This window comes from Branchiostoma belcheri, unplaced genomic scaffold, assembly GCF_001625305.1.
Source record: "Branchiostoma belcheri isolate BF01 breed outbred unplaced genomic scaffold, Haploidv18h27 scaffold57, whole genome shotgun sequence".
Classification (NCBI taxonomy): domain Eukaryota; kingdom Metazoa; phylum Chordata; class Leptocardii; order Amphioxiformes; family Branchiostomatidae; genus Branchiostoma; species Branchiostoma belcheri.
Window position 1 is genome coordinate 1,971,501 of NW_017804209.1, and position 26,274 is coordinate 1,997,774.

General features: G+C 40.9%; 1 protein-coding gene across 5 annotated transcripts in view; it reads left to right on the forward strand.

Moving 5' to 3' along the window:
- The window catches only part of LOC109481732 (oxysterol-binding protein-related protein 8-like), a 24,943-nt gene extending 1,845 nt beyond the window's left edge, over positions 1–23,098 (forward strand). Inside the window, exons 2-20 of one of the 5 annotated variants that reach the window (XM_019784320.1) lie at positions 9,449–9,616; positions 9,981–10,184; positions 10,589–10,673; positions 11,294–11,441; positions 11,884–11,907; positions 12,554–12,577; positions 13,679–13,794; positions 14,427–14,629; positions 15,288–15,400; positions 15,698–15,878; positions 16,307–16,403; positions 17,310–17,408; positions 18,225–18,322; positions 18,595–18,726; positions 19,112–19,212; positions 19,764–19,952; positions 20,999–21,152; positions 21,499–21,601; positions 22,184–23,098. In XM_019784320.1, coding sequence (XP_019639879.1) covers positions 9,449–9,616; positions 9,981–10,184; positions 10,589–10,673; positions 11,294–11,441; positions 11,884–11,907; positions 12,554–12,577; positions 13,679–13,794; positions 14,427–14,629; positions 15,288–15,400; positions 15,698–15,878; positions 16,307–16,403; positions 17,310–17,408; positions 18,225–18,322; positions 18,595–18,726; positions 19,112–19,212; positions 19,764–19,952; positions 20,999–21,152; positions 21,499–21,601; positions 22,184–22,284 — 2,340 coding nt within the window. In that variant the 3' untranslated portion in view covers positions 22,285–23,098. The remainder of the gene's footprint in view (positions 1–9,448; positions 9,617–9,980; positions 10,185–10,588; positions 10,674–11,293; positions 11,442–11,883; positions 11,908–12,553; positions 12,578–13,678; positions 13,795–14,426; positions 14,630–15,287; positions 15,401–15,697; positions 15,879–16,306; positions 16,404–17,309; positions 17,409–18,224; positions 18,323–18,594; positions 18,727–19,111; positions 19,213–19,763; positions 19,953–20,998; positions 21,153–21,498; positions 21,602–22,183) is intronic. The other 4 variants (XM_019784321.1, XM_019784322.1, XM_019784323.1 and 1 more) reach the window with 4 other exon arrangements.
- The last annotated feature ends 3,176 nt before the right edge of the window (positions 23,099–26,274 follow it).

Consider the following 26,274-nt stretch of genomic DNA (forward strand, 5'->3'; position numbering starts at 1 on the left):
GTACGTACGTACTACTACACACACACACTCACACACACACACACACACACACACACACACACACACACACACACACACACACACACACACACAGTCACACACACTCACACACACACCACCACACATGTACACTCTTCTCAGTCAGTTGTCAATAACCTGTCAGCATTTCTTGCATTTATGACTGGCGTTGTATCAGTATCATGTTGTCTTGATTTATCAGCCAAGGTCAATATTATAAATTCATAATTACTCTCTCATAATGCCAGAAACACCATATAAACAGCTTCTTCTCTGTGTAGGCTTTCAGTGTTTCTTGCATTTATGACTGAAATTTTTGGTATTTTTTTTACACTATTTATTTATTTATGAAGATTACCACATTATGGTATCAGTATCATTTCCCTTTGATTACTCAGCCCAGGTTAATATATTATCATGAATTCATAATTACTCTATCATAATGCCAGGCCTCACACGGGCGTTTTTATTCCATCTACATCAATTAGTCCTATTTCCATCCGTGTTGCTTTCTTCCTTGTTAATTGATTATGTGTTTATACTCAAATTATAGGTGTTTAAATTGCATGTAAAAATAACTACCATATTTTCCCAGCTTATAGAAAAAGACTAGCCTAGATTCCAGGCACTTCGGGTCGCTGAAAAAATAGTAGAAATTGACCTGTGGCCAGTGTGGGTCTTTGACCCGTCATCTTTGAACGGCTAACTCCCCTGGCATGGTATGCTTTATTTCGACCAATTTCTTAGTACTGTTTTTCCAGCGATCTGCAGTGCCTGGTAGAGGCTAGCAAAAGACTGCTGTTGCATTTCCTGCATGAGTCCCTCTGTATTACCCTGTAAAAGGTCATGGATTTACATCTCCAAACACCGCAGCATGTTGTTTATATGAGAAACTTATAGCTTGTATGTGATATTGAATCTGTGTTTTGCTGCTGGATTTGGATATCAGCTTCACCTCCTGCCCAGCAGTCACTATGGGGTGTTTTGTCCATGAATTATGAGAATTCTCCCCCCTGCAGGAAGCAGCTGATTCACTATAAATCAGTCCCAATGGGAGGCAAAAGGAGGAAGTCCATGTTTTGTTTCCTTTTCCTTTTTTGCTAGTCTCAGTGATAAGACTCACTGGGATGTCGGAAAATAGTGGGAATCGGCGAAATACTGAATAACATCAAATATGTCAGAGGAGTTAGCCAGCCATCATGATCACTTTGGAACCCCTCTGCCATATTACCACTATTATTTATTAGCTAAGGATATTTTCCCACATTTTGTTTTCCAGCAGACCATGGTAGTTTGGTAAATAGTTTCAGATACTGTACTACTTTTTTGCCCATCCTGTAGGCTGTAGCTGATACAGTTATAAACATGTGAGAGAACCCCCATCAGCATGCCTGTACACACTGACACATGTGTGACCTGCAGCCATGAGTAACAGATGGGAGGGATAAACTATATATATACATGAGGCTGGGAAGGAGGGGGTGTGGTTGATAAGTCATTACTAGATAGTAATTCCTCATTATGATGTTTACATTCTGGTGGTACAGTTTATTGATTCATGTTCACCCACACAATGCAATTCAGTTCCTCTCTATTTACATTCAAAATTCCAATGCTAAAGATCTTTGGCTTTGTGTTATTTTTTTGTGAAAATTACGGCCCTGTGAATACATAATGATAAGATAGACAGCATGTAAATATACCAGCCTGTATTTGCACACTGATTCCCACAGGCCAGAAAGTCCAGTTCAATTTCTTTTTTTCAAATCAATTCATAACTAAACGTATATACAAAGACCTTAAAATCAATGTAGAGGACAGTATTTGAATTGGTTTTATTCCTGTATTTATTCTCCCTGACTCACAAATCATATGCTGACTGCTTAATGAGTACATGTATATCTCTGGCTAATTTCACATGACTTATGATGACTGTGTGATGTTAATATCTGTAGTCCCAGCCTGGAGGAGGGAATTTGTCATTCTGTGCAAGGTAGAAATGGGGAATATTAAATCACCTACATGTACAGAAATAAGGTGTATTTAGCAAATTCACTAAGTAGTGTTAGGCATTGTCAATTTGTATCTTTGTTGTTAGATATAGATACATGTAGATACAATGATTTGCCTTATAATTAGTTATATCAACCTTCTCCCTGTTGCCTAACCCCTAACCTGTACAAATTTGGTACCAAACAGCTACCTTAGCAGGCTGAGGGTAACCAGAATGTCTATTGCCTACAGCGAGCAGAATAGCGACGTATTTGTACTTGACGTATTTAGAATTTTAACAAGGGAAGGTACTAAGAAAAGTAGCCCCACATACGAGCACATAAAAACCTGATGAATACAGGATAATATACTATTAGATACTGGCCAAAGACCCTGTAAGCCTTTACTTTATATGGTAATGATGTTTTAATGCATATGAATCCTGTTGTCTGACCATATTAATGTACATTTGTTGCAACTGGTGAAAGAAAAAATCCAGTGCAAAAAAAAAAAACGATAAAAAACTCTGAAAATACGCCAAAAATAACCCCAAAACCACACCTCTGCTTGGAGAGTACCTTTTGGCCACCCTCCTGTGGTGGTTTACATGTTACATGTAACGCTTTGTCTAATGTAAACAAACTGTCAGCATGGAGTAAACAAACTCTTCCAGCTGGCTGGTCAGCTGGTCTGCCCAGGGCTGGCTACAAGCAGATGGAGGGTGGGGCTCTGTGTTTTACTGGATCTTTGAAGTTTTCTGATATTTGATTTGTGTCCAGCTTTAGAAAAATAAAAGTGCATTACTTACAGAATGGACTAAATACTACGAAACAGAAGACAAATATCCTGACTCAAAGCTGAAAATGACATATGGCAATGCTGCTTTGTGTGTATAATTGAGACAAATGAACAACGTATGGAGAAACGCTGAAAAACTGTATAATACAGACAGACAGACACATGAACACAGACTCACACACACACACACACACACACACACACACACAGACAAGCCCTAACAATAATTCACTTCTATGGCCTGGGGTACATATTAGTATTATTACACACCTGCACTGACTGATAAGATCAGATGACATATATTAAATATAAATGTGATGATGTTTCTCCTCACACGTACATGTAACAAACATCCTTGTTCAAATCAATACAGTGTATACAAGTCCTGAACACAGTCCAGCCTCCTCCATCAGAAGCTGTATGTTCAGAACCTAGGGCCTAGGAAAAAAATGTTGTGTTTCCTGTGTCAGTCCTGAAAAAAAATTAAGATCGGTAGATTTAATCTTCTTAATTTGTTTCATCACTCAGTTGTCAAATCATGGAGCTAGAAAAGGTCTATTAGCTGGAAAAATTTATGTCCCTTGCAGCTTGCATTTTGCCTACTGCAGGGGTCCCCACAAATAAAGGCTACTCTCACCTCTCTCACCTCCCTTTTACATGTAAATTATATTTGGGAACACATATTGTGTCGAAAATATTAACTATAACGGGCGTTATGTAAAGAAAAATTGGCGAAATTTGCAACATTTTTCACGCAACATGCACACACATCTCACTCAAAACTCCTTGCTCAGAACGATCTTTTTCTTGGGACTATGTTAAAATAATACCACAAAACAATGTATTCTAGCACTTACAACATGTGATACTCTCAAAAAGTCGAAAATCCTACCACAAATATGAAAATTTAGCGCTGGAAAAAGTCCAATTCTCACGCAGTGAAATACGTAAACATGTAGTTTCTCACGGTCGGCAGAGCTCACTTTTTGTGGGGGGGGGCAATTATTTATATTCTTTATAATTACAGATAAAACTCTTTCTCAAAAATAGACATAAGCAATTTGCAATTAACAAAGCAAATTATCTTGTAAAAGACCAAAAATAGGAGTATAATTGCAGTCTAATGTATGAACTTTCACAGAGAAATATTTTGCAAAAAGTGTCCCCCCTTCAAAAAGAATGTCTCAGTTTTTTCTAAGAACTGAGTTCTAAACTTGAAGCCCCGCCTCTACTCATTTGCATATCTCACTGGGCACACTTCAAAGCGTAGCAGGGTAACATAAAACCCTTGACTCTGGACTGTTGTGAAATGCAATGTGTTACAATGTTGCCATTTGTTTGAACTATGATTAGGATGTAGCATTGATCATTTACTTTGGTAAAAAGAGAAATATGCAATGCATAAATGGAAATTTGGGAAAGATAAAAAAGAAATAATTATGTTTAAGTCGCTTTAACATAAATACTTGTAGATGATTATAAATTCTTTTGCATATATATATATACACCATGAGAACACATTTTTAGAGCATAGACGTTGCTTACATGTCAATTTTTAAAATTTTCAGGGGGGTACTTTTATTCCAGGGGGTACTTTTATTACATTTTGAAGATTTGTCCGGGGGGACCGGGTACTTTTATTCCAGGGGGTTCTTTTATTCGAGAGGGGAGAGTAGGCTCGTCATTTTTTTCTAGGGTTGTTCAGGAAACAAGAAACATTTTCCCAGGCCTACATTTGTAGCTATAGGTGTGCTTTGTTGTGCCTGTCCCATCTGGCAGCAGCAGAATTGATCCTGTGGTTTTGTCAGTTGTGGAAGTTCCTGGATCCCTCACAGCTGGGAGCTCACACACACACACACTGGGAGGGGCAGGAGTAACAGATGGCTGCTGTCTCCTCATGAATGTCCTCATGAATGGCTTTGCACAGACATGCGCACATGCACATGCACACACTGACAGACACGTGCGCACATGCACACACACTGGGAGGGGCAAGGGGAGTAACAGATGGCTGCTGTCTAATGCTGAATGGCCTGGTATAGACCTGTGCATATGCACATGCACGCGCACACACACGCAAAGACGCACACGCACACGCAGATGCACAAACACACACACACACACACACACACACACACACACACACACACACACACACACACACACACACACACACACACACACATACACACACAGACACATACACACATTCATAGAGCATAGAAACGTACATGTTTGTGAGTGTGAGTCTTTAGGTTCATACGGTGTTGGAGAGTGACTCAGTGGCCAGAATGAAGACTGCCTGTGCAGTGTTGTGTAAGTCCCACACAGGTGGAGATGTGATCTTTGCAAATGGGAGGGGAATCCTGGGGATTATGGGTACATGACAGCTGATTCTGACCTGTTACTAGGTCCTGTTAGTGTTTCGTGTGGGGGACTGGATGGGCTCTTGCTCTATTCTGTATACAGCAGTGGTCGAAATACTTTTTTTCAGTGCTCTACAATATTGCAGAAGAGTCAAAATTTTGTTCTGCAATTTAGAAATACTTTCTGCAAATACACAAGTCTCCATATTACAATCTTGCAGGTTTATATAAGCATGAACTATTGATTGATATGCAAATTAGTGAAGGCAAATTTTTGGAAGTCCAAAAGGAAACAAAAGATAAGTCAAGACAAGGTTCATGTAAATTAGTGAAGAAGCTCCTGTTGTTTCAGAACAGGAGCTTAAGTGTTGTCTGTCCTTGGGGCCAAGAGCACCAAATCCCTAGTTCCAGTTTTTCCTGCTGCAAAATTGCAGATTGTATAAATTTTTCTTCTGCAATCTTTGAAATCTATCTGCAGATTGCAGACTGCAGACAGGTATTTCGAACACTGATACAGGTATATTCAATTTAAAAGCTGAGTCATGAACATTATTTAGTAATAATCTTCAGTTCATATTCCTGTAAATACTTATAGCTGTCCCAAATTGATGTCAAATACTAAATGAATGATCTCTCTTCAGCCAGTCAAAGAAAAAAAAAAGATATTAATGAATATACCAGTATTATACTGCAAATACAGCTGCCCATTTATAAAAACCTTATATTGTATATCTTACTTGATCAAGAAAATCCTATAATATAGTAATATACATGTTTATGATATGTATAATAGCTTCTGTAGAGGCATCTGACAATAAAATACTGCCCTGCCTGTATGTATGTGGGGCAGTCACACATAGCTGGCCTCATTCCCGCCTGCCATTACAGAGTCTCCATGCTGTTATTAGAATGTTATGCCCCAGATTTCAGACACAAGCAGCTTCAGCAATATTCCCTAAATACTCACATGCAGGCACATGGGTGGTGGTTGTTGTTGTTGTCCTTGTTTAACGTCTAATGTCTCGCTAGACGTGGTCTCTTGGTGCTGGTTTGTGCATGGTTTGAACATTTCAGAAACAAATTGTCCCCCTTGTGGTAAGTTTAACTTAGAGCACAGTACACAAATTATGTACAGTCAAAAATTTTGATTTTTAATTTTAACCTCCTTGGCAAAACTGACCTAGTAGACCACTCAGTTGTATGAGATTTTGTTAATATAGGTAGGGATGGACTATATTATGTTTATATTTTAGGGATGGACTTTTGAGGGCTGAGAGGATCTAATTTAAAATCTTACATGTCTTATGAGTCTTCTTAATACATTTTATCCATCTATTTTTGTCATATATCAATATCTGAGCGTTTGTCGCTTACGTGGCACATTAGCACCTTTCCCCTACTGTGTGAGAGTAAAGGCCAGCCTTGCCGTGGATTTCTGCCGTGTGCAGCAGGTTTAGTTTCCGCTGACTCCACACCTGGCCTTTGTGCTGGGCTCAGGTTTGCATGACAGGAGCCTCGGTCATGTCAGGTACAATATGGCCGACGTGGCTGTAAGGTCATTAGTGACGTCTTCTCTGCCCTCTGCCCAATACAGACAGACATTCTCTGCCCTGAGTCCAATACATCTGCAGGTGGCACTAAAGGATCTAACCCACCTGTACTAGTCCTTTTCTTTCAGTGAGGTTTTGCTTTACTCACAATCTTTTGAGGTTTTGTGATGAGGATCTTGCTTTTGTGTACTCCTGGAAATGTTGGATGGTTCTGTCATGTAACTGTTGGATCTGTCGCGAAACTGTCGGAAACTAATGTCCTGAAACCGTCGGATGGGGCACTGTTGTGTTACTCCTGGAAGTGCTGGTACGAAACTGTTGGATGTTTCTGTTTTATAACAGTTGGATCTTTCGCGAAACTGTCAGAAGCTTCTGTGGCAAAAGCATTGGACGGTTCTGTTGTGTGTCGTGTATTCCAGGAAGTGCTGGTATGAAACTGTTCACCGTTTCTGTTGGAGGTTTTGGTATGAAACGGTTTTGTTGGAACTTTTGCGTGGATGAAACGTTCGGTGTCGTTTGTGGATCGGCTGTCGCCGCGATGGCTCAGCCAGGCACGCTGGCCTCGCCGCCGTGTCAAGGTGGGTAAAAACTTCTCCAGGGCTCAAAATTCATTTTTGGGAATTGATGCACTGGTTTACCCAACCTACAAAATTGGGTGCACAAAAAATTGCTTCATGAAATGAAATAAGTAGAATTTTAGCAAATTATGTTTCATTTCTAAAAAAAAAATACTTCAACAAAGATTTTCTTATTTTTCTGACACTTAGATGTCAACAATATGTTGTATAGTAAATGTATACATTTAACATCTTTACTTATGTTTACCTACGAAAATATTTGGGTGTACTCAGGTGCACCCACAGAAAAAAAACTGGGTGCACAGCTTCAATTTTGGGTGTACTAAAGTGCACATGCACCCAGTATTTTGACAGATCTTTCACTGTCAGCAAACATCTCAACATGAGCTTGTACTCAGTAAGTGATACTATAGGTACTGAAGATTACAGAAGGTACAGACCAGTACAGCATGATGCTTGTGCTTTTTTCTCCTACAATGTGTGCATGCATTAAAGCTGTCCTGAATTAAGAATCCCCGGGTTGGTCCAATCATTTGAAGTTTCATTTGCATTTCATTTCATTTCAAGTTCAGTGTCATAGGAAGAAATCTGGACAGAGCAGTTATTTTGCACTTCAGATATGTGAGAAGTTATATGTTGGAATCTTGCCTGATGATTTGATATGCTCAGAATAAGATTAAACATTGCTAGCTGTGTATGGTCAAGAAATCAGTCACAAATATGAGAGCCTGCAGTTAAGCTTGTGCTTTGAAGTTTGAGCTGAGTCAGAATAACAATCCGTTTTCACTTGTAGCATGCTGAATGCTACCCTCATAATGAATTGGCTATGGGGTTAGAAATTACCAGCATAGGGACCTTTTACCGACCCAAATGTCCTACTTTTCTTGTAATGCTTAACAATGTAGTTTGTGACAAGAAAGATGTCTGTGTACAGTTCAGGAAGATGTATGTTATTTGAATATTATATATAAACAAGTAGCCTGTGATAATATTAATATTATATTTTGCCTAAGGGAATGGCCAGGCCAACCAAAATTTCCTACTTGCCTTGTAATACTTTGTAATTTGTGACAAGAAAAATTTCTGTGTTCAGAGCATAATTATTAATGAATATTATATAAACATGTAGCATGTATGATATATTTTGCCTAAGGGAATGGGCATGAGAGCAGTGGAGTTTAACAGTTGCCATCTGGTGGGATTTAGTGTTACATTTGACCTTTTCTGGGCTGGAAGGAAAAAAGAATATTTCCAAGGTCAAAGCAAATCAATATGGCTGCTGGTGATCAGATGTCACAGCCCTGCAGGTGTAATAACAAAGCAGCCAATCAGTGGCCTTGTTACAATGATCAAACCTGATGACTGCAGCCAATCAGTGAGCATGTACCATATACTAAAGGTTGTGGAGCCAACCAATCAATAAATCTGTACCATCAGATTATGGGAATGATGTTTGGGGCACTGGAAGGGTGGTGAGACGCTGTGAGAACAAATTAGGGACAAACCAGGAATGTTTGTGGCGAGGGAAAATATATAGGGACAAACCAGGAATGTTTGTGGCGAGGGAAAATATATAGGGACAAACCAGGAATGGTTATAGGGAGGGAAAATATATAGAATTTTCTTTAGAAAGGTTATAGATTCTACAAATACAAACCCTTACTTAGTATGATTATTGGTCTTGAAGTATAATATTATATGTAAATAATAAAGGGACTGAAGAAATTCGAATATTCTGAAGAATGATAATATACCAATATCAGCCCTTTCTTTATTTCCAGTTATAACCAATTTGTGATGACTGAAGCTGAAAGAAAAATGGCCTCTATTCCAGATGCAGAAGTTTTAGCCCAAACTTTACAATTACACCACTAGTCCTCCAGAATCCAGTCTGTGTCTGTACCTAATGACTGACTGACTGACTGACTCAGTCACTCACTCACTCACTCACTCACTCACTCACTCACTCACTCACTCACTCACTCACTCACTCACTCACTCACTCACTCACTCACTCACTCACTCACTCACACTCACTCACTCACTCACTCACTCACTCACACTGCCCCAGTTTGTTTTACCTTCTAGTCTGAAACCAAGCTGTATAGAGAAGTGTATGTTTATGTTTTAATATGTTTATTTCCAGTCTGAGACGAAGCTGTATGAAGAAGACTCGGACCGCTCCAAGCTCAGTAAGAAGGAGTCTCTGAAGGAACAGAAGAAGAACTACCGGCGGGAGAAGAAGCGGGCTGCCAAGGAGCTGCTCAACACACTTAAGGACCCGTCTGTCGTCGTCTTAAGGGACTGGCTCAAGGTCAGTGGCTGGTCAAGGTCACACAGAGAGAAAATTCTTATTATTAATAAGTTCATTTTTCTGTTAAGAAGCTGTGTAAAAATATGATAATTTTTTAATGGATTAAGGCAACATTTACAAGAGTTCTCATTCAGAGACCCTTATCTACCACAGATTTAGTGAGCTTAATGCAGAAAAGAATAGAACATCTTATTTTGTAGCTGTTTTTCTTACAGTATGTTACAGGCCATATGTTAAAGTTATTCGTAAATTTGCTTCTTGAACATTCAGAGTATTCCATTTAAAACTGTAGTAAATGTTGAGTCCATTGAAAGCCAATATTCTAAAGTGACCCTGTCTCCCCCCGTATGAACACAATGGTTAGATCCGCGGCACGCTGAAAGGCTGGCAGAAGTACTGGTGCGTGCTGAAGCCGGGAGTGCTCATTATTTACAAGGGGCCGAAGCATGGAGCGTGGGTCGGGACAATCCTGCTCAACGCCTGCGAAATCATAGAGCGACCCTCGAAGATGAACGGATTCTGTTTCAAAGTCTTCCACCCACTGGACCAGTCCATTTGGGCATCCAAGGTAAGTCTTCATCCACTGGACCAGTCCATTTGGGCATCCAAGGTGAGGCGCCACCTATCACTGTTGGGGAGAAGTGCAGGGTTGACACACTAGTTAACACTTACAATGTAAATAATCATACCAAATTTTAGTATTTTTACTCAAGCATCATGAACCTTTTTCTGTCACCTGATCTGGACAGTGTTAGAGCATGCAAGATGAGAGGAAAGACTGCCCCCTAGCACTGACAGGGAGAACTGCAGTGGCAAACCCTTTTTGCAAATTTTACTGAACAACTGAAACTATTTCTTTCTTAACAGTTTTAGACAATCAATTCCTCAATATTCTAAGTAACCTCAACTCTGCTTTTTTCTAGTTTGCTGTTGTTTGTTTATTTGTTTGTTTGTTTGTTTGTTTTATTGCAGGGCCCCAAAGGGGAGACGGTGCCTGCCATCACCCAACCTCTACCCACAAGTTACCTGATCCTCAGGGCTGCTACTGATGCAGATGGTACGTTCCAAACACCCCCACACTACAGTGAGATAGTCCTGTTGGGACTGTCAAATGAGTTGATAAAATCTTCGAGAAACAATTCTGCTTTCTTTTGGGTGATTTTAAAACATGTCAGCATATCAAATGCTGTGGTGTAGATAAAGATTGGTATAAATTTTTACAGATAAATGAACAATCAATTCTGATAATTCTAGACACTGAAGAAAAGTAGTAGATGCTACATTGTACTTTAAACAGTTTTCAAATCTTATCCAGTTGCTTGAGTACTAGTAACTTTTTCTTGTGCATCTCATTGCCTGGATGTCTAACCTCCGTTAATGTATGCCAAAGAATATATTATTTTCATCCCCTGTATAAAACAACAGAAATTTATCCTGTCGCTAGAGTGTTGCATTGCTGTGTAGGTCGATGCTTGATGGATGCTATGGAGCTGTCCCTGCGCTATTCCAGCCTGCTCCATTTACTGTATAAAACAGCAGAGTTATGCTGTCCTGTTGCTGTTCCCATGTAGGTCGATGCTGGATGGATGCCATGGAGCTGTCCCTGCGCTATTCCAGCCTGCTCCATTACTGTGTAAAACAGCAGAGTTATGCTGTCCTGTTGCTGTTCACATGTAGGTCGCTGCTGGATGGATGCAATGGAGCTGTCCCTGCGCTGTTCCAGCCTGCTCATGCGCTCCATGGTCAAGGACAGCGCCGCAACTAACGGGCAGCAATCTATGTCTACACTGGACACCTCAGACCCTAACCAGCAGTCAAGGACCCTGTAAGTTCATGACCGTCAGAACTGGACATTGTTATCTATCAATGAATCAGAGAAGCAAATTTAGCTCTTGTTGTGTCAGATTTCTTTCACTAATTATGACACTTGTTTTTTTTTTTTTATAGTTAAAAATTTATCAAGGGGTTACACATGTACACACACACATGCACTTGCACACATATATGAATTATGTATTTACTAAATGTTATAACCAGGGGGTTGTAACATTTTTACTAAATGTTACAACAATTTGTTACAACCAGGGGGTGTGAGCAGTTAGAATTGTCAGTAACTCTGTTTTACAATGAGCTTTATGGTTTATATGCTACTGGCCAAATCTGATGCTTGTGTGAATGTGGAACAGAACAGAATTACTTGTGTGTGGCCTAAACTTGTTATTGAACTTGTTATTAAAGTTTGCATGCTGGGTTTTGTTTCCCCACAGTTGGGATGAGATAATCTATGCCAGGTTAGGGCCGGTTTGTTTGTTTGTTTGTTTGTTTGTTTGTTTGTTTGTTTGTTTGCGTGATTTTGCCGTGCTTCAATTCTAATCACCTTGATATTGTAACTCATTTGACATTATGAAAACACATTGGAAATTGAAACAAACAACTCCAAAATTTGCTTTGACGTGATGAAAATATTTCATAGCTGTTCCTGTATGTTTTTAAGTGCCCAACTCCTCACAAGTACAGTTCACATTTACTCTAACATCTAAAGACACTAAAATAGGTTTACTTTGCACCTAGTCTGTTGTTGTTGTTTCATTCTTGGTTACTAACAGGTGCTAAGTTCAAGGTGTGAACAGAGTGTTGAAAAGAGGTTTGCTTGTGTTGGTGAGCTTTTTATGTGGGTGGCTAAAATTAATGTGCTTAAAACAGTCCTAACATCTAAGGCAGATTTTTAACTCACAAACTCCATAATTCCCCCTGAATGAGTTGCCACAGTTTTGTGTGGCATTTAACACTTTCAAGGTGAAGTTCAATCATAGTTGATTTCTCCCTGACACTAAGACTGTCTTTGTTGTAAGGTGAACTTGGTGTGTTTGCAGAAGTTCAAGTTGATGTTTTCTGTTTTATCTTTACTCCATGATCCGTTTTGTTGTTTTTCCACAGTGGTGATGACCTTATCTTCCCCAGGTTAGAGTTGCTTTCGTTTGTTTGTTTGTTTGTTTGTTTGTATGTTTGTGTGCCCATTTCTCCAGCTTTACCCCCCCCCCCTCCCCTTAACCCAATTCCATTACAATCTCTCTTAGTTTCAATACTAACAATGAGAGAAACATTTTTAACTTTGTATGGCTTAGTAAGAACCATGCTTAGTTTTACACTGCCATAGTCACTGTTTTAGTGTCATCACTACCATTGGAACTTGAAGTTAACTTGTCTACTGAACGTAGATAACCTTGTTCACCTGCATTCTTTCACAGTGACTGTTGTATTAGTTGTGTTTCTGTTTTTGTCATGTGTGTCAAATTTGTAAGCTTTGGCATCATGATATCCACAAGTAGTTCTCACAGCTTTTTTCGTCTAGTCACCACTCCCCTTTAGTATAACCCCATCCACCATCACCAGCATTGCTCCACCGTGACTGTTGTTTTTGTGCTCCTGTCACTTGTAGAGGCTGCACCACAGTTATTACTGTAATATATAAGGAATGGTTACCTAGAGACAGGATGTCAGCAGAACAAACTGCGCCTGCTGCACAAAACCCTGGGTTTTCACGGTTTTTGTTGGATGTTTGGTCACCGTTCCATCAAAATTTTGCCTGTTGCAGATGATATCTTTTCCGACATAACATTTAGAAGCTACAGGCAGGATGTTAACCTTATATATGCGAATATGACCTTATATGTATATGAGACGTTCTGCCAAAGTACTATGTACAATACATCACGGGTTTCGCGCAGGTGCAGTACGTTCTGCTTACATGCTCCTATAGAGACAGACCTAGAAGGTTTTGCAAGGTTGGAAATCAAAACAGCAGAAAAATGTGCATTAAATTATAAAAACTCCAGTAATGACACTAAATGGAAGGTTAGACATCCAGATAATAAGATATGCCAAACACAGTTACTCAGGCAACTGGATATGATTTTGGAAATGGTCAGACATTTCAGGTAGCATCCACTACCTTTCGTCAGTAACACTGGAGACTGCAGGAGAAAAGACTGGCGTTTATTTGTTTATTATTTTTTTGTTCATCTCTTTTTTTGTTAATTATTTTGTGTTTATCTTTTTCAGCAGCTGGAACGAGTCTGACATTGAACGTCACTTTCAAGTTCACCTGGCGCTGGGTCGTACCATCACAACCCAGAACGGGGAGGAGGAGGAGAAGGAAGAAAAGGAGGAGGAAAAAGGTCGGTGCCATTACACCCCTCCGAGGTGGTACAGTCCAAATGACTAAATAAACAATGAAACTATGAAGACTTACAGACATTTGGGAGTTAAGGATTTTGCTTTTATGCAAAAGGACAGAAGCAGCAGCATCAAATCTTAAGTCTGTTTCCTTCTTCTGGAGAAGAGAAACTTTGTTGCAGTATAACAAGAGTTTAAAACCTTAATCTGTTTTCTAACGGAAGGTTGAAAAAAAGAGTCTGACTAGTACTCCACATTGTACCCAGAACCGTGCCTGTCTAGTACTGTGCCTGAATGGGTTAGGGTTAGGATCAAGCAGGGTTCTGGATAGTCTCCGTGTACCCGTGCCAAAGCAAGGTCCTGGATAAAGCATGGATACAATGCAGCACGTACTGTTAGTAGTGTTTTCTGATGTCTCAACTTTGTTCCTTACAGATGAGGATGAGAAGGAGAGTAGGGGTTTGGCAGAGAGAAACCTGTGTTCCTTAGCCAGTGTCTTACCTTTCTATGTGCTCCTTGTAGCTGTTAGTTTTAACTTTCTCTGTGCCCCTTGTAGATGAGGATGAGAAGGAGAGTAAGGTTTTGACAGAGAGAAACCTGTGTTCCTTAGCTAATGTGTCTTACCTTTCTGCAGATGAGGATGAGAAGGAGAGTAAGGGTTCGGACTCGGAGGCGTCTGAGCAGCATGACCAGGTGTTTGAGGAGGATTTGGAGCCTCCGAAGGAGACGGTTTACCGAGAGAACACGTGCGAGGAGCTGGGGCAGCAGGGAGGGGCCAGTCAGACCGAGGAGGTCGCCGACGAGAACAAGAGCATCATCTGGACTCTCATTAAACAGGTAAATAAACAAACAAACAAACAAACAAACAAAAAAATCATCTGGACACTCATCAAACAGGTAAACAAGCAAACAATCATCTGGACGCTTATCAAACAGGTAAACAAACAAACAATCATCTGGACACTTATCAAACAGGTAAACAAACAATCATCTGGACACTTATCAAACAGGTAAACAAACAAACAAACAATCATTTGGACACTTATCAAACAGGTAAACAAACAATCATCTGGACACTTATCAAACAGGTAAACAAACAAACAATCATCTGGACGCTTATCAAACAGGTAAACAAGCAAACAAACAATCATCTGGACACTTATCAAACAGGTAAACAAACAAACAAACAATCATTTGGACACTTATCAAACAGGTAAACAAACAATCATCTGGACACTTATCAAACAGGTAAACAAACAAACAATCATCTGGACGCTTATCAAACAGGTAAACAAACAAACAAACAAACATCTGGACGCTTTGAAATCTCTAATGATTAACAAGGTTATCATTTTTATGCTCATAAAACAGTCAATTCATAGACAAGAATTCTATAATGATCATTACTGTAACTACATGTACATATTAACTGTGACATAAACACAAGGAAAAGTTTGGTGTTTTCTCAAAACCTGTCATTGTTGAACTTCCCCAGGTGCGGCCAGGAATGGACTTGTCCAGAGTCGTCCTCCCGACCTTCATCCTGGAGCCAAGGTCATTCCTGGACAAACTGTCAGACTACTATTACCACGCAGACCTACTGTCGGAGTAAGTTAACTTACAAGTTATGTCAATTATATCTTGAAAGTTCATCTGTGTTGGTAGAAGTCATTATGAACAAGATTTAACTGCAATTGCCAACAATTGGACTCACCCAAATTTTTGACAGTACAACTCCAGTCAATTATAGTTATGAATGAATGAGGTGTAACTATTATATATTACTACACACTCCTTCATGACTGCTTATGGTGCAAGATATGACAACATGTATTTCCGTGTACAAACTCTAACAAAATTGATATTTTTGACAGTTGTCCTTACCCGTGTTATCCCTCCCCCCAGCGCGGTGAACATAGACGATCCGTTCGGCCGTATGAAGCAGATCGTTCGCTGGTACCTCTCAGGTTTCTACAAGAAGCCAAAAGGTCTGAAGAAGCCGTACAACCCGATCTTAGGGGAGACTTTCCGCTGCATGTGGCCCCATCCTCAGACTGGCAGCAAGACTTTCTTTATCGCAGAGCAGGTAAGGAACTCGTCTCAAGTAAAGACTTCAGAAAAGAAACTCTTCTGAAGTAAAGACTTCAGAAAAGAAACTCTTCTCAAGAAAAGACTTGAGAAAAACTTCTAACCCTCAGACTGGCAGTAAGACTTTCTTCATAGCGGAACAGGTAAGCACCTTGTCCCAAGTAAAGACATAAGAAAAACCTAAGGAAATTGTCTCGAGTAAAGACGAAAATTTTGTAACCCTCTGACTGGCAGCAAGACTTTGTTCATGGCAGAGCAGGTAAGAAACTCGTCTCAAGTAAAGACTTCAGAAAAACTTCTTAAACCCTCAAACTGCCAGCAAGACAATTCTTCATAGGAATTCATTTCAAGTGGCCTTAACCCCTTTTTTCAATTACTGTAAGTTACAATTTTTTGTTTGACCTTGAGTTTGCCCTTGTGCTGCAGGTATCCCATCACCCCCCAGTTTCTGCGTTCTACGTGACGAATCGACAGGACGGGTTCTGCATCAATGGCAGCATCTTGTGCAAGTCCAAGTTTTACGGTGAGGAGGGGGTTATCACAGAACAGCAGTCGTTCATTTAGAGGAGGTTTTGAACATGGAAATTGTTGCACAATAGAGGCATTTTTTCTTGTTTTAAAAGCTTTTTTTGGGTGGGTGCACATTAGCAACTTAATTTAAAAAGTCTTAAGCGTTAGTTCATATATACAGAGTGAATATCACTAATTATAGGTAAATTGTTTTTCCTTGTTCGGTCTATAATAAATAATACAGAATTCATGTCTTTCCCTCCCTCCTTCCTTCCCTCTGTTATTCCTTCCTCCCTTCCTTCTTTCCATCCATCTTTTCTGCCTACCTCAACAATTTTTCACCCCAAAATAAAAAGTGCCTCTTTCGCTCCACCCTTTATGTTGGGAGGTAGGTTTCACTCTGTCTTGTCGTTCATTCTGTCTTCTCTTGTTCCATCCTTCACACCTTGTCATGGGCACAGGTTGTGAGTACAACATTCTGCTCTCCTCTTCTCTCTCTTCTCTTCTTCTTTCCTTCACTCTTCACATACAGTCTGTCTCCTTCACTCTTTGTCTGTTTGCTAAAAAAAAAAGCTAACAATCATGGGTGAGGGGCAGAGAATCCTAGAATTTGGGATTTGAGGCAACAAATGTTTTATAAAAAGATTATCGTAGAAAGAATGAAAATGTGAATCTTCCTGCACATTTTCTTCGATAAACTAGAAGAAATAAGTTGCCAAAACATGCTTATGGCAGGAGTTTTTCCTTGACAGAATGCAGCATGCTGCTGTAACATATTAAACTGTGCAGTTAGCTGTAACCTTACTGTGTTGTTGTGTTTAGGCAGCTGTAACATATTAAACTGTGCAGTTAGCTGTAACCTTACTGTGTTGTTGTGTTTAGGCAGCTGTAACATATTAAACTGTGTTGTTATCTGCAGGTAACTCGCTGTCAGCCATCCTGGACGGCACGGCGTGTTTAACCCTGCTGAACCGAGGGGAGGATTACGCCATCACCATGCCCTACGTCAGCTGTAAAGGTATGATTAACCCTTAGTTACCACAAACGCCAGAATAGTGCTGTGTACCGGTTCGCTGGACCGGTTCTGGACTTGTAAAAAAAAAACTTTTAAGTCAAGAACAAATTCTGGACTTATTACAAAAAAAAAATGTCACATACCCCTTTTCTTCCAAACCACCTAAAACATTCCATAGATTGCAAAATCTGTGCTGCAAAATGAAGAAAACATTGCCATCGGGCGTCGTCAAGTGTCGGCCTCTATGTTATCTGGTCACAGTTTTGCCCATACAATATTGCAAGGTTGCCAACATGCAATTGAATGACTTGTGTATATGCCATGGCATGAGTTTAGGTCCGGACAAACTGAACCTAAACCTCTGGACTTGAATCTGGTCCGGAACTAACTTAAATCTGGGTTTAGGTGCACAGCACTATACGAGAAGTATTGCTTTTCAGCACATTGGAGTTGTCCTTAGTGCTGAACTGCCATCCTATAGTGTTATATCCTTATAGTACAAGTGAACAAAGTATTAGGGACTGTAGTTGTACAGGCACTTAGGGTCTCCATAAGTGTGTGAGATTGTTGTTACATTTCAGCATGTTTGAGTTGTCCTTAATGCTGAACTGCCATCCCGCTGCAGTTATCTGTTTTAATGTTTCACAGCAACCAAACAAACATCACAAATCACTGTACTCTCTAAGATGGTTCAGCAATAAAGTTCATTTGTTCATGCTTACATTATAATGTGCCAGTAGACCTGTTGAGCGTAACTTTGGCTGTAAAACTTGATGTATTTCTGAAAGTATAAAATATCCTGACTTTGCTGTATTCCAGGTATCCTGTACGGCACTATGACAATGGAAATGGGAGGAAAAGTCAGCCTGACCTGTGACAAGACGGGATACAGGACAGAGATAGAGTTCAAACTGAAGGTATGAAATAAAGTGTGTGTGTGCGCATGTGTGTGTGTGTGTGGGCTTGTGTGTGTGCGTGTGTGTGTGAGTTTGTGTGTTTTTTGTCTGTGTGTGTTCTTGTGTGCGTGTGTGTGTGTACAAAATGTATGTGCCCGTACATGTGTGTGTGTGTGTAAGTGTGTGTATGTATGTGCCCACGCGCGTGTTTATGTTTGAGGTATAACATAGTCCAGTTTCTCAGCTTAACAACACAGAAAGCCAACAGAATCAGCTGTTTCCCCTCCCTGCAGCCTTTCCTCGGCGGCAGCGATGCCAGTAACCAGATCACAGGAAAAATCAAGCTTGGGAAGGAGACGCTGGCCACACTGGAGGGTCACTGGGACCAGGACGTCTACATCACTGAGAAACGCACAGACTCAGAGGTAAGATCTTACATGTACAACTGTGGGTCTACTGTTATAACTGTTATAAACACTGGCTACACTGGAGGGTCACTGGGACCAGGACGTCTACATCACAGAGAAACGCACAGACTCAGAGGTAAGATCTTACATGTACAACTGAGGTTCTACTGTTATAAACACTGGCCACACTGGAGGGTCACTGGGACCAGGACGTCTACATCACAGAGAAACGCACAGACTCAGAGGTAAGGTATAACTGTCTACTGTTATAAACCAAGGGACCAAGACATTTACGTACAGAGAAATGTGTGTTTTGGAGCATGACTGACGTTTTGTGATGTTTTTTGCTCACAGAAAAAACTGGATTGTTATTGACATTTTGTGATGTATTTTTTCCGTACAGAAAACAGAAGTGTTCTGGAGTGTGACAGACGAGGTGAAATCCCGCAGACTGAAGCGACAGACGGTTCGCTTCGAGGACCAGGGAGACTTCGAGTCCGAAAAGTGAGACTTTTTCTTAGTTTTTACAACATTCTGGTGTCATAGAATAAGGTAGACAGAGACTAATTCTTTTTTGGGTATAGGTGCACTGATGCACCTAACCTAAAATATCGGGAGCCCAAAAAATTTTCTGTGGGTGCACCATATAAGATAAAATAAGTAGAATGTTAGGAAAAACTAAGTATGTTTCGCTTCTTGAGGAAAGTACTATAACAATGGTTTCATTACTTTTCTGACACTTGAATGTTAAGAATACTATTAATACATTTAGCATCTTTGCTTACATAAACCTATGAAAATATTTGGCTGCACAGCTTCAAATTTGGGTGCACTAAGGTGCACATGCACCCAGTATTTCCAGCCCTGGTGGTGGTAAAACATTTGTTTGTTTGTTTCAGGCTGTGGCAGCACGTCTCCGCGGCGATCAGTGCGTGTGTGTTGGTAAACGCTTGTTTATTTGTTTGTTTATCCCAGGCTGTGGCAGCACGTCTCCGCGGCGATCAGTGCATGTGTGTTGGTAAACGTTTGTTTGTTTGTTTGTTTGTTTATCCCAGGCTATGGCAGCACGTCTCCGCTGCGATCAGTGCCTGCGACCAGAACAAGGCGACGAACGAGAAGTACATCCTGGAGGAGCAGCAGCGGAAAGACGCGCGGGAACGGAAGGAGAAACGGGCGGACTGGGTCCCCAAACTGTTCGAGCGCGAAGGCGCAGAGGAGCACAGCTGGATATATAAACACATCGAGTAGGTTTTACTCTCTATGCACCTTACAGCTGGATATATAAACACATCGAGTAGGTTTTACTCTCTATGCACCTTACAGCTGGATATATAAACACATCGAGTAGGTTTTACTCTCTATGCACCTTACGGCTGGATATATAAACACATCGAGTAGGTTTTACTCTCTTTATGCACCTTACAGCTGGATATATAAACACATCGAGTAGGTTTTACTCTATATGCACCTTACAGCTGGATATATAAACACATCGAGTAGGTTTTACTCTCTTTATGCACCTTACAGCTGGATATATAAACACATAGAGTAGGTTTTACTCTCTTTATGCACCTTACAGCTGGATATATAAACACATCGAGTAGGTTTTACTCTCTTTATGCACCTTACAGCTGGATATATAAACACATAGAGTAGGTTTTACTCTCTATGCACCTTACAGCTGGATATATAAACACATCGAGTAGGTTTTACTCTCTATATGCACCTTACAGCTGGATATATAAACACATCGAGTAGGTTTCTAGCAGTTTCAAATGAACCAAATCTATGAGTACAAACTACACTTACTAGTTCCACAGGAGTTTGACGATAATTATGTTTACCTTCACAGAATAAAAGCAAAAGCATATTGTTTTGCTCTCTTTTTTCCTCTTTTTCTCCAACCAAAAAAGGTCAGCAACCTAAACCAGACATCTGTCACCTTGGTAACTAGTGTTGGGTTACATAATGTTGCAATTTCATAGGAGGAGTGATTTAGACTCCTGTCACAAAATACATGAATGTGTAAGAATTAACGGAGCAGACCATATGCGAAGGTAATTAAAACATGCGTTTGCTTTGCATATGTTACCTTAGTTTCTAGTGATTCGTTGTTAGAAAATTGTCCTTTTTTTCCCAGCACGCTGCCATAGGGTTGATGATAACGATTGTTTGTTTGCTTGTTTATTTTCCCAGCACGCGTCCGTGGGACCCTAACAACGACGTTTTCCAGTACGAGTTTGGGGGAGTCATGATAACAATTGTTTGTTTGTTTGTTTGTTTATCCCAGCACGCGTCCGTGGGACCCTCACAACGACGTGTTCCAGTACGAGTTTGGGGGAGTGATCCAGGCCAAGACCCGCCACAAGACCCCCATGGTCAGGACCACCAGCATAATGAGTGTGCCCGGCACGCAAAGGCAGCAGAGCATCAAGAACAGGAAGGTAGGGGGCCTTGGACACATTTTAAATGATGTTCTAAAGCAAGATTGAGTTTGAAAAAAAAAACGATGTTCCACAAGTAAATTTACAGCATGATGATGATGTTTGCCAACTCCAACTTCAGCCTTAACCTAGCCCACAGGGACAGCAACTTGTTCCTGTGGGCTGCACAGCAACGTGTGCAGTATAATGTATGTGTGTATAAGCTACTACAGTGTTGTGCCATGTTTTACAGCACCTGGGAAAGCCGCCCGGCCCTCCCCACAGCAACAGCGACCGCTCCAGCAGTATAACGTGTGTGTGTGTGCAGTATAACGTATGTACATGTATAATTATGTTTGTTTTACAGCACCTAGGAAAACCGCCCGGCCCACCCCACAGGGACTCCGACCGCTCCAGCAGCGAGCCGCGCCCGGACGAGGACGACGCTTCAGACGACGAGAGAAGTGATGGTAGGACAGAATTTTTTACTCAGTTCTTTCTTCACAATTGTAAGCGGGTTAACGGTTACAATTTAGAAAAGACACTATGATGTATTGTGTGAAGGACGATGATGATTAGGTGCCCTCCTTTCAGACTCCAGCCGAGGCCCCGTTTCCACCACTACACAGCCATTAGGATGTACTGTGTGTGTGTGTGAGTACGTGTTTGTATGTAAATGTGTAACTGTTCTGCCCCAGTGTCCAGACGAGCTGACTCCAGCTGCGGCCCTGTTCCCGCCATTACACGGCAGTTAGGGTGTATTGTTGTGTATGTAAGTGTAAGTGTTTGTACGTAACTGTGTAACTGTTCTGCCCCAGTCTCCAGGCTTGCGGACTCCAGCCGCGGCCCACGTTCCCGCCACTACACGGCCGTTAGGATGTATTGTTGTGTGAGTAAGTGTTTAAATGTGTAACTGTCCTCCCCCAGTCTCCAGCCGAGCAGACTCCAGCCGCGGCCCGCGTTCCCGCCACTACACGGCCGTTAGGATGTGCTGTGTGAGTGTTTGTGTTTGTGAATGTTTGTATGTAACTGTTCCTCCCCCTCCCCCCCAGTGTCCAGTCGAGCTGACTCGAGCCGCGGCCCGCGTTCCCGCCACTACACAGCAGTTACAATGTGTGATTGTTTGTGTTTGTACATGTATGTAACTGTGTAACTGTTCCTCCCCCCAGTCTCCAGTCGTGCGGACTCCAGCCGCGGCCCGCGTTCCCGCCACTACACGGCCGCCACCATCGAGCAGGCCGTCCGACCTCTGGTCAGAGTTCAGCAGGAGACCAACGACCGATTGGCCGACCTCAGCGGGCGCCTCCGCATGCTGGCCAATCGGAACGCAGAACACAACAACTACCTGCAGAACAAAGACTGGCTCCTATTGGCTGTCGTCATGCTGTTCCAGGTCGTCACCATGTACATGTTCTCCAGATGACCTGGAGGTCAGGGTTCATAGGTCACAGGTTCAGAGGTGAAAGCCATTGTTGTGCTTTGTTGCCATGGTTACCAGGTGTACACAAGAGTTGTTTAGTAGTACACGATCGAAGTGCAATAGCGTTGCCATGACGTCAGCTTGCAATCGGATCCAGGATGAGAAACAGGAGGGTTCATGTATGTTTGCTGCACACATGAGAAAGGTGAACTACTTGTAATACAAGTCTGTCTTTGTACAATGTATGTCCAGTAGAAGGCTGAATGTAGGGAGACCCCAGAACTATTATAACTTAAGTCAGGCCGTATCCAGACCTGTGTTAGTTGTAATACAGGGTCACAGGCCAAGGCTTCGTACATGGTCAGACCTCTATATAAGGACTGCCTGGCCAGTGCGACCACTTTTTTTTGGTCCGTAGATAATTTTTCCCCTTGACTTCAGCATTAAGAAACCTACATGTACATGTATCTATTGGGTGACTGTCTGCCAGATTTTATTGGTCCTGAGTAATCAAGGGCAGTTTTGGCTGTACTTCCAGAGTAACCCTACTAGAACACAACGAAAGGAAAATTACACGCCAACATTTTAACAGTCCTTCTACAACCCTACTAAAGGCTCTAAAATGTGCAGATGCTTCTTTCTGCCCAATAATTTTTGTTTGTTTTGGACACCTCTGATATCCATTGGTTTACGGAGCTGATAAAAATTGAATAACACAAGGCCTGAAAAAATCGGTCGCTTTGAATCAAAACCAGAGCTTTGTTGCACAATCAGTGTTATGGGACCCTTTCATAGATTTAACTTTATGTTTAACAAAATGTAGTTTTGAGAGGGTCTTTTTTCTTTCAAAAAATATTAATTTTCAAAAATATTCAGCACAACAATAAGTTATTTGAAGCCATATTCTCCTTATAAGTTATTATTGTAATAATGTATAGAATTTAAATCCCAAAGAACTTTTATTAAGTGTTTGTACATGTATGTAATAAATATTTCTAGCTTAGAAGGATAAGGACAGATGAGACTGAATTCAGGTGAAAAAATCCGAAATCTTACCAAGGGAAGTTGTGGAAAGTATGACAGGAACAGTAAAGTTTCAAAGGCAAAGGCATAATATACCAGCACTTAAATTTTGATCAAATTGCCAAAAATTAAATTTTTTTCCTGACCAAATTTTAGCTTACTGATTCTGTGGAAAGTGTTTCAAGGCAGACGACTTTCCGGATTTAACCGTTTGCTTTTCGACTTTGTGAAACTCCAGACCCAAATTCCTCACACACACAATTTTACCCCCAAAAAATATTTTGAGAACCAAAAGAGAACACAAAATATGACGAGAGTCTTCGACAGTCTATAGCTTTATTGAAAAAAGAATCAGCCATACAGCATTGATACAATCTGTTTCAAGAGGTTTGTGTGCAATTACATGGATGTACAATGTGGGTCACCTTATTGTTCTTTAGGAGCTGAAATTTAAGGTGTGAATGAGATACTATTCTAAACTATTGTGCTACTATGTTCCTTTAGTACTATTAGCTCTACAAAATGATAGTAACTTTGTTCTACAGACTACAGAGTCCATCAGCTGTGCTTGGTGGGCAAAATGACACAGAGAGGGGGACTTTACTAGAGTTGAAATGTGCAATTTACTGCACAACAGTGTTTTGCAGTTGTACATCTCGAATGCATAGTCTGCATTGTGCTATGCGCACTGGGATATCCAGTGCACAGTGTGATGTGCACCTCTGCACATTCTGCAATGTTAGTGCACGTCAGGATGTGCAAAGCACATAAGAGATGTGTATGGATTACTTCATGTTAGGTTCAGAGTATGAACATGTGCAAACTCGCATTCTGATGTGCAATTTTGGGCACATGGCTAAAATGTACTGAGAGGCACCAGAAGTAGGCTGAGCTCTCATATGGACACTACTAAAGTCACAGATCTTGGAGACTTTTACATTGTACCCCTAGGCCACACCAATTTGACCTGTTGGTTCTTGGATTTTTTTCAGAAAAAATATGAAGTAACAGGGCGAAAAAAAATTAGGCATCTATCTAATAGATGATAGCCCCAAATGCTGTGGTAGCCATGAGGTCAACATACCAGGCTGGGTTTTAATTAATTTCAAACTTTTGATCAAACCATTGCATTGATAGATGGAAAAACTGTAACGACTCCGAAGAGAAAGGACTTCCTTTAACTGTTGGGTTCAAAATGCTCAAATTTTGGAGTTTGGAGTTGATTCAGAAATGTTGTTTTTTTTTTTTTTTTTTTTTTGTTTTTTTTGCAAATCAAGAAAAATATGAGGGCGAATCCGTGAGCCAACAAATTAAATTGGTATAGCCCTACATGCACTGATGCGTTTTGGCTGAAAGGCAGAATTTCCGGGTGGCCAACATTTGCAGGTTGCAAACAGAAAATAGCTTCAGAAAAATGCTGTAAATTACGCATGAAACGAGCCAGACCGCTTCATCTGTGTGTAAGCTTGTATTTGGCGGGTCTCCTGCCTTCAGTAGAACTGCACACAACGTGTCAAACATGTACAGGACTAGTGTACAGATATCTACATATTAGTACTCGGATGTAAATATTGTATCGTCTGCTGTTATATGGTTATTAACATATCAGAAATGAATAGTTCGACAACACAGCGTTCCGTGTAACTTTGAGAGATATATTGTGAAGTTATTAGAAAGTACAATCAAAATAACACATGGTAAGTAAGGCTGAAAAGACATGTTTAGAGTCTATAAGAAATGTTTAGACAAGTTCAGAAATGTCACAAACAACTTTGCAGTAGCCCGTGTTACACAATGTGTAATATGTTGCTATCAGGGGCTGATTGGACGCCACTAACTCAGGAGAACCGCTCCCAATCCCAGAACTACCAACGGGATTCTTTTACCATGAACATCAGTTCTGGAGTCTGTCTCTATGGAAATCAGTCATCACAGTCTCCATCACTATGGCAACAGACAGTTCTCAGTCTGTTATTAGTTCATTCTAAAACATAGGACTAAATCAACCGGATTAAAATGTTCCCAGTTCTCTTGAGTTAGAGGTGTTGGACCTTGCACGGGCCTGGCCAGTGGAAGGGCTGCTGGAAGCGTGATGTAGTCGGACTTTACTGAACAGCAATAGCAGATTTAGACATTGGGTCGGTGTTGCCATACTTAGATGTAAGGACTGCTTAGTGCTTCTGTTCCGTTTAACAATCTACCAAGGAAAACCTTGAGAGGAAAACTACAAACTAACCCACTCGGTAGTCGTGAAACAACACTGTGTACTTCTAAGGTCGGATGTACCACTGTGGCAATAAAAGGAACCGGAATGACTTTGCGTATAAGTCGCTTTTTTTGCACGACGTCTTAATACTCAACTATTCTAGAACAACTAAAATAACATTATAACATGACTCAGAAATATTTGACTATGTGGATGTCTTGTGACACTTCTAAACTTCTTCCCACATGTATGCGACTGTACATGTACTCTCCAGCATAGAACCATCGATTAGAGATATAAGTTATAAGACGCGTTTGTCTACTCTCCGGTTCAGAACCGTCCTACCATCTACTGGGCGAGACCGGTTATCGGAAAAGCTCTCCAAGCAGATTCTGTGGGGAAAGTAACCGCCAATGGTTACAGGAGGCCAATGGATACAGGCGGGCAATATAGACAACAGAATCTGGTTGGAGATTCCAGCTAGCAGCCGACTA